Here is a 13803-nt window from a genome sequence, read left to right as displayed (position 1 = left end):
TTTTTTTTTTTTTTTTTTTTTAATGTAACTACATCAGTACACAGTGGCAGGCACACAAAATATTTTTTCCTTGTTAGCTGCTAGCCACACCATTCTCTCCTGCAGCTAGCTTGTCAAAAGGTTTTAGCTATGGCTACAGCTGATGACTCTTGTGTTTGCGTAGCCATTTATTTAATAACGCTTAAGAAATATTTCACTTTCAGAAAAGTGCAAAGAGGTGTTAATGTGCGATAACTGCATACTGAATTGGTTCTTCTTTTGAAAAAGCCCACCTGCAGTGCTGTGCCCTTTCCCAACTTAGCCTACTGCCAATTAAAATAATTGCATTTTTACAATTCTATTGCAAAAACCGTCACATGATCCAAACAATTTGACAAGACGTCCCAAACTCGTCACTGTCATACTGTTGCAGATTCATGATTAGCCACTTTAGCTTACATACCTGCTTGATTATCGTATATATGTCAAAATAAATAGTGTCTGAGTGGAATTGACCAGGAAAGGGTGATGATTTTTCCCAGTCGATGATTGGTTCCAATCTCAAGAAGTTATTGACCAAAATATTAAACAGCAAAAAAGCATCTTCATTTGTAGGCATATTAGCCACTAGTGCTGCAAATTGTTCCATGGTTTCTGTTTAAAGATGGCTTTCAAAAAGCAAGTAGTCATGGTGTGCCAACCTTATACCCCCACATTTCTCCAAAATTATTTGGCAAACCAATTATGATGCACAATTTGGTCCAGAGAAAAAAAAATTGTACAAGTACAAGCTATGACACTGTTTGTTAAGCAGAATGCAGACAAGGAAAAAACAAAACATTTTAAGTAATTAGTCCCTCTTCTTTCTTCCCCCCCCTTTTTCTTTTTTTTATCTTTATGACCACTCCAGCTTAATTCTGTGGGGTGGTGAAATATGTCTGTGATCCGCAGTGATAATTCTGTGGCGTAGAATAATAGTTACTGTGATGGTGATGGTGGTAGTTGTTCTGGGGGGTGGAGTAGTAGTTGTGATGGTGGTGATGGTGACTCTGGATGTTTCCATAGGCAAAAAGGAGCGGCGCAGTGGAAGATGGTGGCTGCTGGGCAGATGACACCCCTGCTGCTAAAGGTGCATTACATTGGATGGAGCCATACCAACTAGATGCTCCTGGTTGGGGTGTGGTGGACAGGAGACTGAGGATGGGAGAGAACACATTTTTTTAAACGACGAGCTTAACATGATTTAAAAATGGTGACTTTTAACTTCAAATGTTCATACCCACCTGGCCCGATCAGTCCTGTTATTGATGCTTCTGGACAGGTCGTCATCGCTGTCGTACCGCCGGGGATTGTCAAAGAAATAAGCCCTGGAGCTGAAACTATGGCTGTTGATCATGCCTCCTGGAGCCTGAGAGATGCAGACATATTTAAGTTTTGTCTCAAATTTACAACTTTTGAAAAAGTTTACATGAGACAGTATTTTTAACTTCTTAGTTTACCAGGTTTTGGTTGGGTCTCTGGACTCTAAAGAAAACCACCACTAAGCTGGTAGGCAGCAACTCCCAGAAGAACAGAATGATCCCAAACACAATGTAGGCTTCACCGCTGATCTCCTGTACGTCAGCCTTTAACAAGAACACGCTGTATTACAGATATTTTCTTTGACCTATAACATATTGAAGGCAGCAAATAACTGAAAAAAAAAATTAAAAATAATAATAATAATTAAAAAAAAAAAAAAAACTTAAAATATTGAAATAATAAAGAAGGCTGAGAAGCGATGGATACCACTCTGATATCAAAGTTCCAGTTTGTAGCTAGCGCCATGTAGCAATTATCGCAGCTTAGCCTAAATACTGGGAGCACGGAGAAACTGCTAGCCTTTATATATTTAAAAATATGGCTTCCAACTACCTACAAATTTACACATGTACCTTTTTTGTAGACAAAAAAAAAAACTCCAAAAGAAACAGTTAAAAATATTTACTAAATTACCAAACCTCAAGTTTCTATTCCTTTCAGTTTGTATGCTAAGCTAAGCTAATCAATTCCTAGCTCAAGCTAAAATAGTAGGTTTTAATTTTATTAATTATCTCATAAACATACGTTTAAAAAAAAATTTCCTTGTTTACGTAATATTAGAACAGATGGGTGGGGTCTCATGGAACTTAAAGAGAGGTTAAAACAGCATATTTCTGTCAGACAAATATCACTCATGAATCATGCAAAGCCTCTAGCACCCAATATGGAATGATATTGTCGGCCAAGATTAGGTGCATGCTAATCTATCATTATCAGCATTTATAATATTAAAAAAAAAACAAAAACAAAAAGGAGGTGAACCACCACCACAAAACCCCCCAATCCAAACCAAAACCCTTCAACCATGTTTTGACTGTTGATGTTCCATGCTGTATCCACCAGAGGGCAACCTTGATCATCATTGACAGCAATGCACATGTTTAAAACTAAGGAGAAAACAAGCTGAAACAAGTACTGGATTGGTTTATATCAGGTGGGCTATACTTAGTACACACTTATCGAATAGTTTGGCTAGTAATTTAGTGGCAAATAATCTTCATAGACAGAAATACCAAATAATACATATTATCATTAATAATAATAATAATAATAATAATAATAATAATAATATTCACACAATTGTTGTCTGTTATGTGTATGCGTATATCTTCTCGTGATGTAAACTGAAAGTGCTCAGACGCTACACAAAGGGATAGAAGAATATTAGACTGCCAGATTAAGGAAATAATATCAGATTACACTCCTGTTAGAGATCTGTTACTGTTTGTCGTGTGCAGTACCTGCCCACAAAATATACAATGGAATGATTTAAAAAGCTCTGTCCATCTCAAAGCCTGAACTCAGATGTAGGTCAGTTCACACAGACACATAGTTATTTATAGCAAACAAAGCCCTTTACCCCATTAAGTATCATCTTACCAAATCTCCTTAGATGGACTGTCCACACACACACACACACACACACACACACACACACGATATATCTATAACTTAACACACATGATACAGTACCTGATCAGAAACACTGTACCAGCCATAATTAAAGGGACTGAATCGGTCCTGTGGGGTCAGGGCCACCACCACCAGATTATAACAGGCTCTGGACATGAAGAGGAGAATCACCATGGCACCGATGGCTGTCGCTTGGCACACGGATGTACCCTAAAGGAAGAATTTCTGCACTTATTACAAGCTCACGCATCAGCCGGCCAGCTTTCCTGTAATGTATTGTCAGATGTGGGCCACCGATGTGATCCACCAGTACAACAGATGCTTTAGCGTGACAGAAATGTCTGACTACAGCCAAAGATTGAACTATAGGAGAGATATGATATTTTCTCATTGGATTTCTAAGGTTGTGTCCAGAGAAGCACCTTGTTCATTCATTCACTATTCCCTGTGTAAAGGTTACTTTATAGTTTTTATACTTTGGTAGTGTAAAATAATTTCAAATTTTGGGACTTTTGGGAAAGGAGGATAAAATATCTCAATCGCCCCCATGTGGCTGTTTGCAGAATAGCTGATCATATTTTTTTTCCCCTGATAAATTGTTTTTTTACGTTATAAAGACAGTTTATATCATAAAAACAATGGCAGACTCCTGCAGATGGGACGAAAATATGCAGGTTACAGTTTTCTTCACTTCCCAAACAGTGCTGTTGGAAAGTGGATGATCTGAAGACACTGAATGATCAGCATCAAAATTATTAATTCCTAATATCTCACATTGTTGAGTATTAACTGTATTTATTGATTAGAAGAAAGTAATATCAGTGTATCTAAAGAAAAAGCAGCTGAACAATTCATGCTTTTTTCTTTTCTTTTTTTCCCCTTCTACCTTTGACTCGAGATAAACGTTGGCAGATGACATCTTGGCGATCTTGAAGATGCACACAGCCAGAGATATGGCACACAGCACAAACAGACTGTCGTTGATCAGGACCCGGGCCAAGACTGCATGTCTGACACTCCCATCACTGGAAACACAGAGGTTATGCTAATGTCTTTAAATACTGGGATAAAATTCAGAATTAAAACTGTGCTATGAATGAATGTTTTCTCCGTTATTTTCAAGTAAGTAGAAAACATTCAATTGACTGTTTTGTTTTGATTAAAGGTTTTTGTGTACCTCGGGGATTCAGAGTGTTCAAGAGCTCCTTGCACTAACAGTGCACAAGTCAAATTCACCACCAGGAAAAATATACTGAGACACAGGAAGAACAAACGTAGGGGAACCCTGGAGAGGGAAACAGACAAATACAGACAGGCAGTAAAAGGATGGCCAAAAATGTGACGTTATTCACACACAACTTATTAATATTCATAGTGTTGAAGCTGCAATCCATCTGCGCGCGCGCACACGTGTGTGTGTGTTTGTATAAAGAATAAGAAAGACAAAAGAGAGACTCTAGCCATAAGCAGAAGAAGGATCTTATGACTTATTCTGAATTCTGTCTTAAATAATCAAGGTTAAAGGGAATACTGCATAACTAAATGCAGTTTACTTAAAAACACAAATATTACAGATTAAAAAGAGACTTACTTGTACTTTGTGAGCTCTGGTGAATACTTGGCTTTAGCTTTAAACATCACCTGAGAAAGAGACAATGATATCACTTTTATTACAATTATAGGGCAGATACTGTACATTAACAGTGTACTTCCAGTCCATACTGTTATCATTGGCATTTAGTATAATAGCTTTGCATGCTGTAGCCCCCTCAGTTCAGCCCATGTCTCAGTTTAGCCCCTCAAGCTGACTTTCTTCTCATTGGCTGCCCCAATGATCGCAAATAAATGATTTAAACAACAGGTAGGTGGGGCTTCAGTGTTCACAGCTAGACATCTATGCCTGACCCAGCCATATTAGGGATACCCACTGTCAATTATATTATATAGAGCCAAGAAAAAGGTAATCTGTCTAAAACCGAGTTTAGAGCAGTTATAGTGACACCTTTTGGCTGAGCCAAAGATAAAGAAAAACATCATAGGGGCAAAGATGTTACTTCCACAGAAACCACTAACAGATATATGGACATATGGCAAGTCTTTTAATCCATGCACTGTTAGCTTTTCTAGTAAGACATAATTTGGACTTTCTAGCTGAAGGTTAGACAGGATCACATTGTGTGCTTTTCTTTTATATATTGTTGATTTTAGAAATTACATTTCTGTATGTTTGGGCATTTTATGACTCACTGATTATCACAGACTGTCCCTATGGAGCAATAAAACTGTTCTCTGACACAAGCAGAGCCAGTACAGCTGCACTTGCAAAACCTCTACTGGTTGGCAAGACTGTCATGTTGCTTTAAATATTATCAAATTGCAACATTCACATTGTAAAGGCAAACTAGATGTTAGCCAGAAACTAAATGCTAATAACAACTACTAACTGCTCTGCTGTATGCAGATGAGTAAATGAAAAATATGTCTATAGCCATCTTTTTTTTTTTTTTTTTTCCCCCCCATTGACACAACAGAACACACTGATCATATAATTTAGAGAGTAGCAACACAAAACATAGACAAGTTCTTCAGGTTGGTCTTTAAAGGTATTTTTTTCAGTTACAGTGTGCACGGGTTAATAACATTTTCACCACTAAGGGTGATGTGTGCCGTTTTTCTTCTAACTTTTGATATTTCTTTGTTCTCTACCTACATTTATGTGCCACCAGTGCACATAATGTGCTCCCAATTATTAGCCTGTTTAACTCTTATGGTTCAAATTGGTACTGCATGACAGTATGACCCAGCCCCAGCTTAACTTGAGTCGATTACTCTCTACAACAACAGAAAGTTAAAGAGCCCCCCACCCCTACATGTCTTTGACTTTTACAGCTCTGGCTAATTTTATAAGCTAATTTTAGATAATTTTTAAACATAGGAACCTGTTAAAATACTTCACCTGTGACAATCATATTTTTGTAACATCATAAAAATTTGGAATATTCTTTAAACAGTAAAACAGCTAAAAATGAAATAAAATGATGTTAGCTGCTATGCAATGCTATGCTATACTATGCTAACTGCTGCACACAGCACAAAAACGAGCTAATAAACTGCTGAGACCTGCACTACACAAGCTATTGACTCTCAGCCACCTTGTTGCCAACATCTTATCAGTAGCTGCCTAAAAAACATTAACCTGTGCCCAAGTCCAGCTTAAAGGTACAAAAGCTGGAACACAGACATCCACTGATCAAGTTCACTCGCTCCTTGGAATGAGTCCCTTTTCATAGATATTTAGCAAAACAGTCTTTATTCAGCGATTATGAGGTACAAACAGGGAAACGCCAACATTTGCCTTTGAGCAACGTTAAATGAATCATCATCCATTTCTGACATTACTATATGTTACATTTGCACTGGACACACAGGACACTGACCAAGTCAACGCTGAGTTTAAACACACACATGGACACGTACACACATTATCAGTGAGCCTTTTGTGTGAGAATGTAGGCCAGGAGGAGGTAATTGGTAACCTAGAAATGAAGCATCAAGGCAACAGATGACTACCAGGGTGTATACTTTATGTGCACTGTTTCTGCATGTAGGTTATGGAATTAAAAAATAAAAAACCCATCTATATAAAATGTCCACTTATCAATACTTTGTCTTTATTAATAAGTAGACAATGAGAATAGTTCAATTTGTTATTGTGTTTTCTCTCAGCATAGGAAACTCATCACTACATTACACTTTTTGTAGGAAGCAGAAAAAAAAATGTATAATAATGGGAAGTACATCACATGCCAGGAGTCACAGCTAACTCATCAGAAAGACACTATTTCCACACATGCATGTCACACAGCAGTTGCATGATAATATATCAGACCTCAGCTAAAGAGGCAAGTGAACATTAAACAGTGAGGTGGGAAAAAAAAAAAAAAAAAATCATTCAATACTGTTTGAAAGAATCGGTCATGTGTTTCAATAGTAAAGCCCTGCAGATCTAAAGGTCTGTGATGATACTATGAAGCTCTTTTTAATGCATTTTCAGAAACGAAGTCAAGTTAAGTCAGAGTATTTGCTGAGAAATGAATGCCAGTCTATCGGCATAGAAAATACTGGGTACAATTTTTAGGCTCGCGTGCAGCTCTGTGCTCTCGTACAGGAGTTCTAACATGAAAAGCGACACAACACACATTTTTAAATACTGCTTTATGTTTAAGAACTGCCTTGCAAGATGGAGAAGTAGTATTTAGACTCTTAAATAAAAGCAATGACTCTGCAAAAGTAGAAATACACAAGTATTAGCATCAAAACATTAAAATACCTAAAGTTAAAATATTCACTATGCTGGGATATAAACATATCACTGGATCAGAATTCTTAATTTGGACCTTATTTTAATGGCGAGATGATCTGAATTCCTCCTATTATGCTGCATATTTTCATAAGAATCTTATATATTAGCAGGTTTAAGTTTTTAAATCTATAAAATGCTAAATATTTCAATTACAAATGTTACAGTAGCCCTGGGGCATTTGTCACGACCCTAAGAGGTCCATACCTGGACTCAAAGAATAATAAATTTCATTATTTTTGACAAGACATTTACCAGTTTGGTCATTTTTCAATAACAATAAGATTTTGTTTCATGTTTTTAAGTGTGGAGTTTTCTTAACAGTTTTTACAGTAAATGATATCGTTTTGTGGGTTTTGATAGTCAGCAAAATGACCCTTTATGAGTCACTGTCACATGGTTAGTGAAGACGCTTCCAGTTAACCCTGAGTAAGTGTCAGTAAGTGTCTGCCATTGATTTCCAGCATTTTTGGCTTTTGTCCCATTTACACAAGACAATATTTGTCTGGGAGTTAATATTAACCAAAGCCATATTTCTGATATCCATTCATGCAAATTGTCACAAGGTAGTTTAATGCAGAAAACAAGCAATAAGCAATCGCAACCCACAAATTCCAATTCTTACCAGCTAACTCTGTTTTATTTTTTGTAACAAGCAAAGTGACAAATAAAGCTGAAAGTTTGTAAAATTATTCAATTCTTTACAAAGCACAGTTGAGTTCTTTGATGCTTCATTGCTGTGAGTAACTTTGCTTACATGCAGGCCAGCTGAGCCACCGCTGGCGTAGAGATAACAATGGTGGTCAAACAGAAGAAGTGAGCAAAAAGTGTTTTCTGCTATTACTGAGCCTGCAATAGTTTACTGCAGAGAGAGCTTTCAGTTTGAGCTGTATACACTATAAGAACATGTGATTCAGATATATTACTCAAATCTGGCCAGACCTGGAAATGTTCATTCACTGGGCTGGCCTGTCACATGATATTCCAACATGGGTATATTTAAATTTAGATTTAAATCTATAGTGACAACAAAGCAAAACAAAACTATATGTGACATGATTCATTTTTGTTATTTCAACACAAGGAAATGTAAAGCTAATTTTATTCATATTAAAAAGGAGCATAGTTTGTGTGCATTTACACATAAGCAACGATGACTAATCAGCAGTCATAGGACACCATTGGTTTCATTACCAAACCTCCACTTAGCCAGTTGGATGGGCTTCCTTTTTACTCTCCCTGTATGTAAATGAGACATTAGTGAACCAGCCGAGAGTGTGGAGGTGCTTCTGACCAGACGTCAAACCACAAGCTGGAAATGTTTGTTCACTGGGCTGGCCAGTCATGTGACAATCCCAACATGCGTAGATGCATTTGGCATGGGCAGGTGTTAAACAACTGCGTCCGTGACAGCAAACAGGGACATTTTCTTGAGTCCAATCCACTTTCTGCACAGGAAACACTAATGGAGGTTAGAAGCAAATGCAATCCACCTTCTGTCACCCCAGGACATGAACAGAGTCTATTTGCAAAGCTTTCAAAACCAACCCAAACTGCTTCAAACCAGTCCGCCCAGAACATGTAGGCCAATGGTGATAACACTGGCCATATTTATTTAGCTGCGCATACATTTTTAGAGGGAACCCCTGCTATTTTAGACACCGCGTAATGAAAAACTGGCTATATCAAATTGATAGCTTTGATACTGTCACTTTATGACAAATATTTCAATAATAAGATTGAAGACACTTTTATATCCATCCATTAAGTATTGATGGAATATCACTATTACTATTTTTAGTAGTAGCAGTAATAGTATTGGCCAAGTATGACATTACAATTAGCAGCTGATTAGCTTAGCTCAGCATAAAGTGTGTTTAGGCTTATTAGCATAACAACTAAAACTGCAAGCCTTAGTTTCTCCAAAAGTAACAAAAACAATTAGGAAAGCTTAATAAACCAAATATACAAGAACATGTATTTTCCGCATGTAAGGTTTCCGCAATCAGAAATGTTCTTACATCTGAGAATGACCACTTCGCACTAATTAGCCACTTTAATAAGAATACCTGCTCTCATCCGCCAGTCACATGGCAACAACTCACTGCATACAGGCGTGCATGACGATCGAGACGACCTACTAAAGCAGGGGTGTCCAACTCCAGGCCTCAAGGGCCGGTGTCCTGCAGGTTTTGGATGTGTCCTTGATCCAACACAGCTGATCTAAATAGCGAAATGACCTCCTGAACATGTCTTGAAGTTCTCCAGAGACCTGGTAATGAACTAGTCGTTTGATTCAGGTGTGTTGATCCAGGGTGCTATCTAAAACCTGCAGGACACCGGCCCTTGAGGTCTGGAGTTCTCCACCCTTGTACTAAAGTGTAAACGTGAGGATGTATCCAAGAATGGGAAAGAAAGTGACTTTAAATGCTGCATGATTCTTGGTTTCCATATAGGCTGGTCTGAATATTTCAGAAGCTGCTGATCTGCTGGGACTTTCCAGCACAAACACCGAGTGCCACTCCAGTCTTTACCCCAACTTTAAGATAACAGGGTCTGAATTTGATGTAGACAACATGAAAACGTGGCTCAATCCTACCTTGTATCAACGATTCATGCTGGTGATGGGGTTTTAATGATGTGGGGATATTTTCTTGGCACTCTTTAGTCCCTATAATACCAATGGAGCATTGTTAAAAATGCTACAACCAACTTGGGTATTGTTGCTGACCATGTCCATTCCTTTATGACCACACCGTCCGCATCTTCTGATGTCTGCTTCCACCAGAATAACAACGATTTAAGCTTTGTAATAGGACAACTATGTGACAAAGCTGAAATACTCTTAAACTTGTGTCTTCGTCACCAGATCTCAGTGCAATGGAGCACCATTCAGATGCGGTAGAACAAGAGAATCTCATGACTTTGCAGCAGACAAAATCTTCAGCAACTTTGTGATGCAATCATGCCAATCTGAGAAATGTTTTCAGCACTTTGCTGAGTCTACGCCACAAAGAATTAAGGCAGTTCTGAATGTCAAAAGAAGATTCAAACTGGAACTAGTAAGGTGCACCTAATAAAGTGGCAGATGAGTGCAATATAAAACGTTTTATCGTGCATTCAATGAATCTCTGAAGGTGAATTAATTGCTGCCTACACCTTTGATGCATGGTCCGCTAAAAAGTATTCATAATGTACAAGTATGTCTATGTGAAACACGTGATACTTGTTTATTGAAATACAAAGCAAACACTGAGCTACTGAATCTGATAAACTATCATGCAGCTCTGAATTCATGACACACAGAAGATGTATCATCTGTAAAACCTTTGACATACCATTAACCTTGTGCCTGTCCCTCTATGTAGCTCTTACTTTCTACAGGTGTGTCTTGTGATCTGTGCTTTCTGGTTCACCTGGTAAGTCTCTCTGTCTTTAGGCAAACCCAATCTCTTTCTAGGCTGTCCAATCACCCTATTAAACCTGCGGCACAGTTATACCTCTTTCCCCCCATAGAGACGACATTTGACGACCTCCACTGTACTCTCAATGACCAGTTTCGACACTTCAGAATATATCAATAAAGACTTGTTTTGATGACCATTTGAATGGTTTCTGGGTTTTTCCAAGCGTAGAGACCACCCTCACTAATTTCTGGTGCAAACAGTCATTTTGTTCTATATGCAGGCCTAAAATATAACAGCAACCGCTCAGTTCAGAAAAGAACTTCAAGCTACTCCTAATAGTAGCTTGATGAGTTTGCGGTGTTAATATCTAGTTTAGAAAATCCAACATAATGCTCATTTTATGTATTTTGCTCCCCTTTAGAGTACAGAAGGCTCTCTTTAGGTTGGGCCTACCTACCGTTTGACTGTCCAGTTCCTCTCAGTGTCTCGGTCATATACACCCTGTGTTTGTAACATGTGGTTTAAAAAGTTAGCATGCCAATGTCCTTCAGCTCAAGCCTTCAAAGACAGGATTTAGTGACATCATAGTGGCAACATCCATATAGTCTGTTATTAAAACTTTTCAAACTGGCAGCACAAGACCTTAAGAGCACTGGATCCTTCACTGATGATGTGTTTTTCCAGTCCCCTGTGACTGACATTTGCACTAGACAGGTGGATAAAGGCATCCCTGACCAACTGTAAGTGCTTATGCTTGCATTTAGGGCCAAAAGAAGGGAAAACTGCAGTGTCAGCAGTTTAATGAAATCTGGTATCTCATACAAACCCTGTACATCTCACACACACACCCTTACCTGTGTGAAGTAGAGGTTGAGCAGGCAGAGGGTGAAGAACTGCAGGCAGACGGGGCAGCAGTAGAGCAGCCAGTAGGCCAGAGGCTGCAGCTGGTTGGCCTGCACCACATTTTTAAAGTAGAAAGAGAAGAGCGTCGTCCGCAGCGCTGCCCACAGCAGGCACAGAAACAGAAACACGCTCTGATAGCTGAAACGCTTGTGTCCGTAGTGCAAAATGAGCCAGAGCTGCAGGTAGACGAAAACAAACAGGAGGGAGTAGAGGACGGTGTAGACGGCAGTTAGACTGAGCTCCAGTGCTGGGGAGACTGCAGCTCCGGAGGACTCCTTCAGTGAGGTAAACAACTGGGAATGAACCTCCTCTCCTGCCGAAAACATCTCCGCCGGCGGCTCGCACTAACACATGAGGTGCAGTGAAGGCGAACACACTTCAAAGTGGGTCAGACCTGGGCTAAATTCACTGTGGGTGACAAAAAAGACGAGGGGGTGCGGGTGAAAAATTGCGAGAAAAGCAGTTTATTCTGAAAAGAAGTAGCATTGTGGAACTGCGCTGTGCTTTAAATTCGCTACGGGTCTGAAAACGGAAAAAAAAAGGCTGGATTTAGTTTTTTTCTAAAGCGCCAGGTTAAAATAACAAGACAGAGGAGAAAGAAAACAAGAGAGAGGTCCCCTTGTGATTCTCTGCAAAGCTGCTCTCTGCAAAAAAACAACTTGAGGGGGGGGGGAACCTCCAGATCAGCTGTGATGCAGTTATATAGACCCGCCCCCTCGGTCCCAATTAACAGGGAAACTGGCTCTTCGCAGGCCGCCATCTTGGCTCCTCACCAGCCTTGTTTTATTGGAAAACATCTGACTCCTGAGCCGGAGGTTGTAGCTGTTTTCCGAACACCCATAAGTGAACGTCAGTGGCACACCCACATTATCAGAACACCGCTTCATTGGCTCATCAGGCCGCCCAACCTCCAGAACTTCCTTCCTTCATTGAGTGACGATGATGTCAGCTGCGGAAGTTTCCGCCCCCTGCGCGCGTGTGATTGGTGATTTGCTCAAGTCAAAACCCTTCCACAATGTGTTTGGTTCAGGGATGCCAGTGGGTGTCTCTCGCAAGCAGATAGATAGATAACAGATAGATACTGTTGGCTGAAAGTTGGGTAAAGGAAAAAGTCAGAGGCACCAAAACGTCTGTGGTTTCAATATAAACGCACATGCTAGCTTTACGTTAACTAAAAAAAAGAGAGAGCAGCCTGTAATTGTTTTTCTATTTTGTTTTCAAGAAGTCACAGCTCCTTTTGTCTGTGAAGGTTCTCAGTCATCCAGGTCATCGTAATCAAAGGAGCTTGCAAAGTTCTAAGGTCAAATGGTGGAGAGTCCCAGATATAAACCTAGTGGAAGTAACCCCCCACAGAGGGACAAAAACCCGAAACTCTGGCTGATTGGGACCCACACCCAGTTTCACACCTTGGCTCAGGGGATTAGAGGATCATCAGGGGGTCCTTTTGTCCCTCTGTGGGGGGATTCTCCCACTAGGTTTATATCTGGGACTCTCCACCATTTGACCTTAGAACTGAAGAAGCTTCTCAGATGAGAGGTGAAACGTTTTCAAGTAACTTAAAGAAGTCCAGACGCTTTTCTTTGCAAGTTCCTTTGACCACAGCTCCTTTTCTTTTCTTTTTTTAATAAAGTGCATTCAGGCGACTGTGTTGTGATTTAGCGCTTTATAAATAAATTGAATTATCATTTATTTTCACTCCTGTCCTTGTCCCTGACCATTTCCAGAGGAATATTAATCAATATCACCAATTTGTACAGAGGTCATTAGAAGAGAGGTACAACAGCCAAGGTTTAGGGGTGCATTTCAACCAGTGGTGTTGGGTATCTTATCAAAATTGATTGAATTATAAACGCAGAAAAGTACCGTTAGATTCTGATCCGCCATGCAATACAAACAGGAACGCATCTGATTGGCAGCAGTTTAATTTTCCATCATCACACTGAGCCCAAACACACTGCCAAGGCAATAAAAGTATACCTGGATAGAAAAACCTAATCAGTCATTGATTTTTTTCGTCTCCAGAGTCTGAGCCTCGATATTATTGAAGCAGTGCTGGATAATATTGACAGAAAGCAGAACAAAAGACAGCCAACATCCCAAGAAAGAGCTTAAAATGTCATTCGAGAAGCTTGGGGAACCATTCCTGAGGACTGCTTAAAA

At 39.4% G+C, this 13803-nt stretch overlaps 1 protein-coding gene across 1 annotated transcript; it reads right to left on the bottom strand.

The window, feature by feature from the left end:
• On the bottom strand, window positions 1–12335 carry gpr137c (G protein-coupled receptor 137c). Its single transcript, XM_085447431.1, has 8 exons — window positions 11595–12335; window positions 4565–4614; window positions 4151–4258; window positions 3860–3998; window positions 3034–3183; window positions 1479–1604; window positions 1263–1387; window positions 1–1173 (listed from the first exon to the last, which is right to left on the bottom strand). Exons 1-8 carry the CDS (start codon window positions 11967–11969, stop codon window positions 891–893), a joined length of 1356 nt encoding a protein of 451 aa, XP_085303557.1. The 5' UTR covers window positions 11970–12335; the 3' UTR covers window positions 1–890.
• Between the last annotated feature and the right edge of the window lie 1468 nt (window positions 12336–13803).

Source organism: Copadichromis virginalis, linkage group LG23 (genome assembly GCF_057382275.1).
Source record: "Copadichromis virginalis isolate Kocher_CV1m ecotype Utaka linkage group LG23, C_Virginalis_male_GT1.1, whole genome shotgun sequence".
In the NCBI taxonomy this organism is placed as follows: Eukaryota; Metazoa; Chordata; class Actinopteri; order Cichliformes; family Cichlidae; genus Copadichromis; species Copadichromis virginalis.
This window is presented reverse-complemented; position numbering and strand designations above follow the sequence as displayed.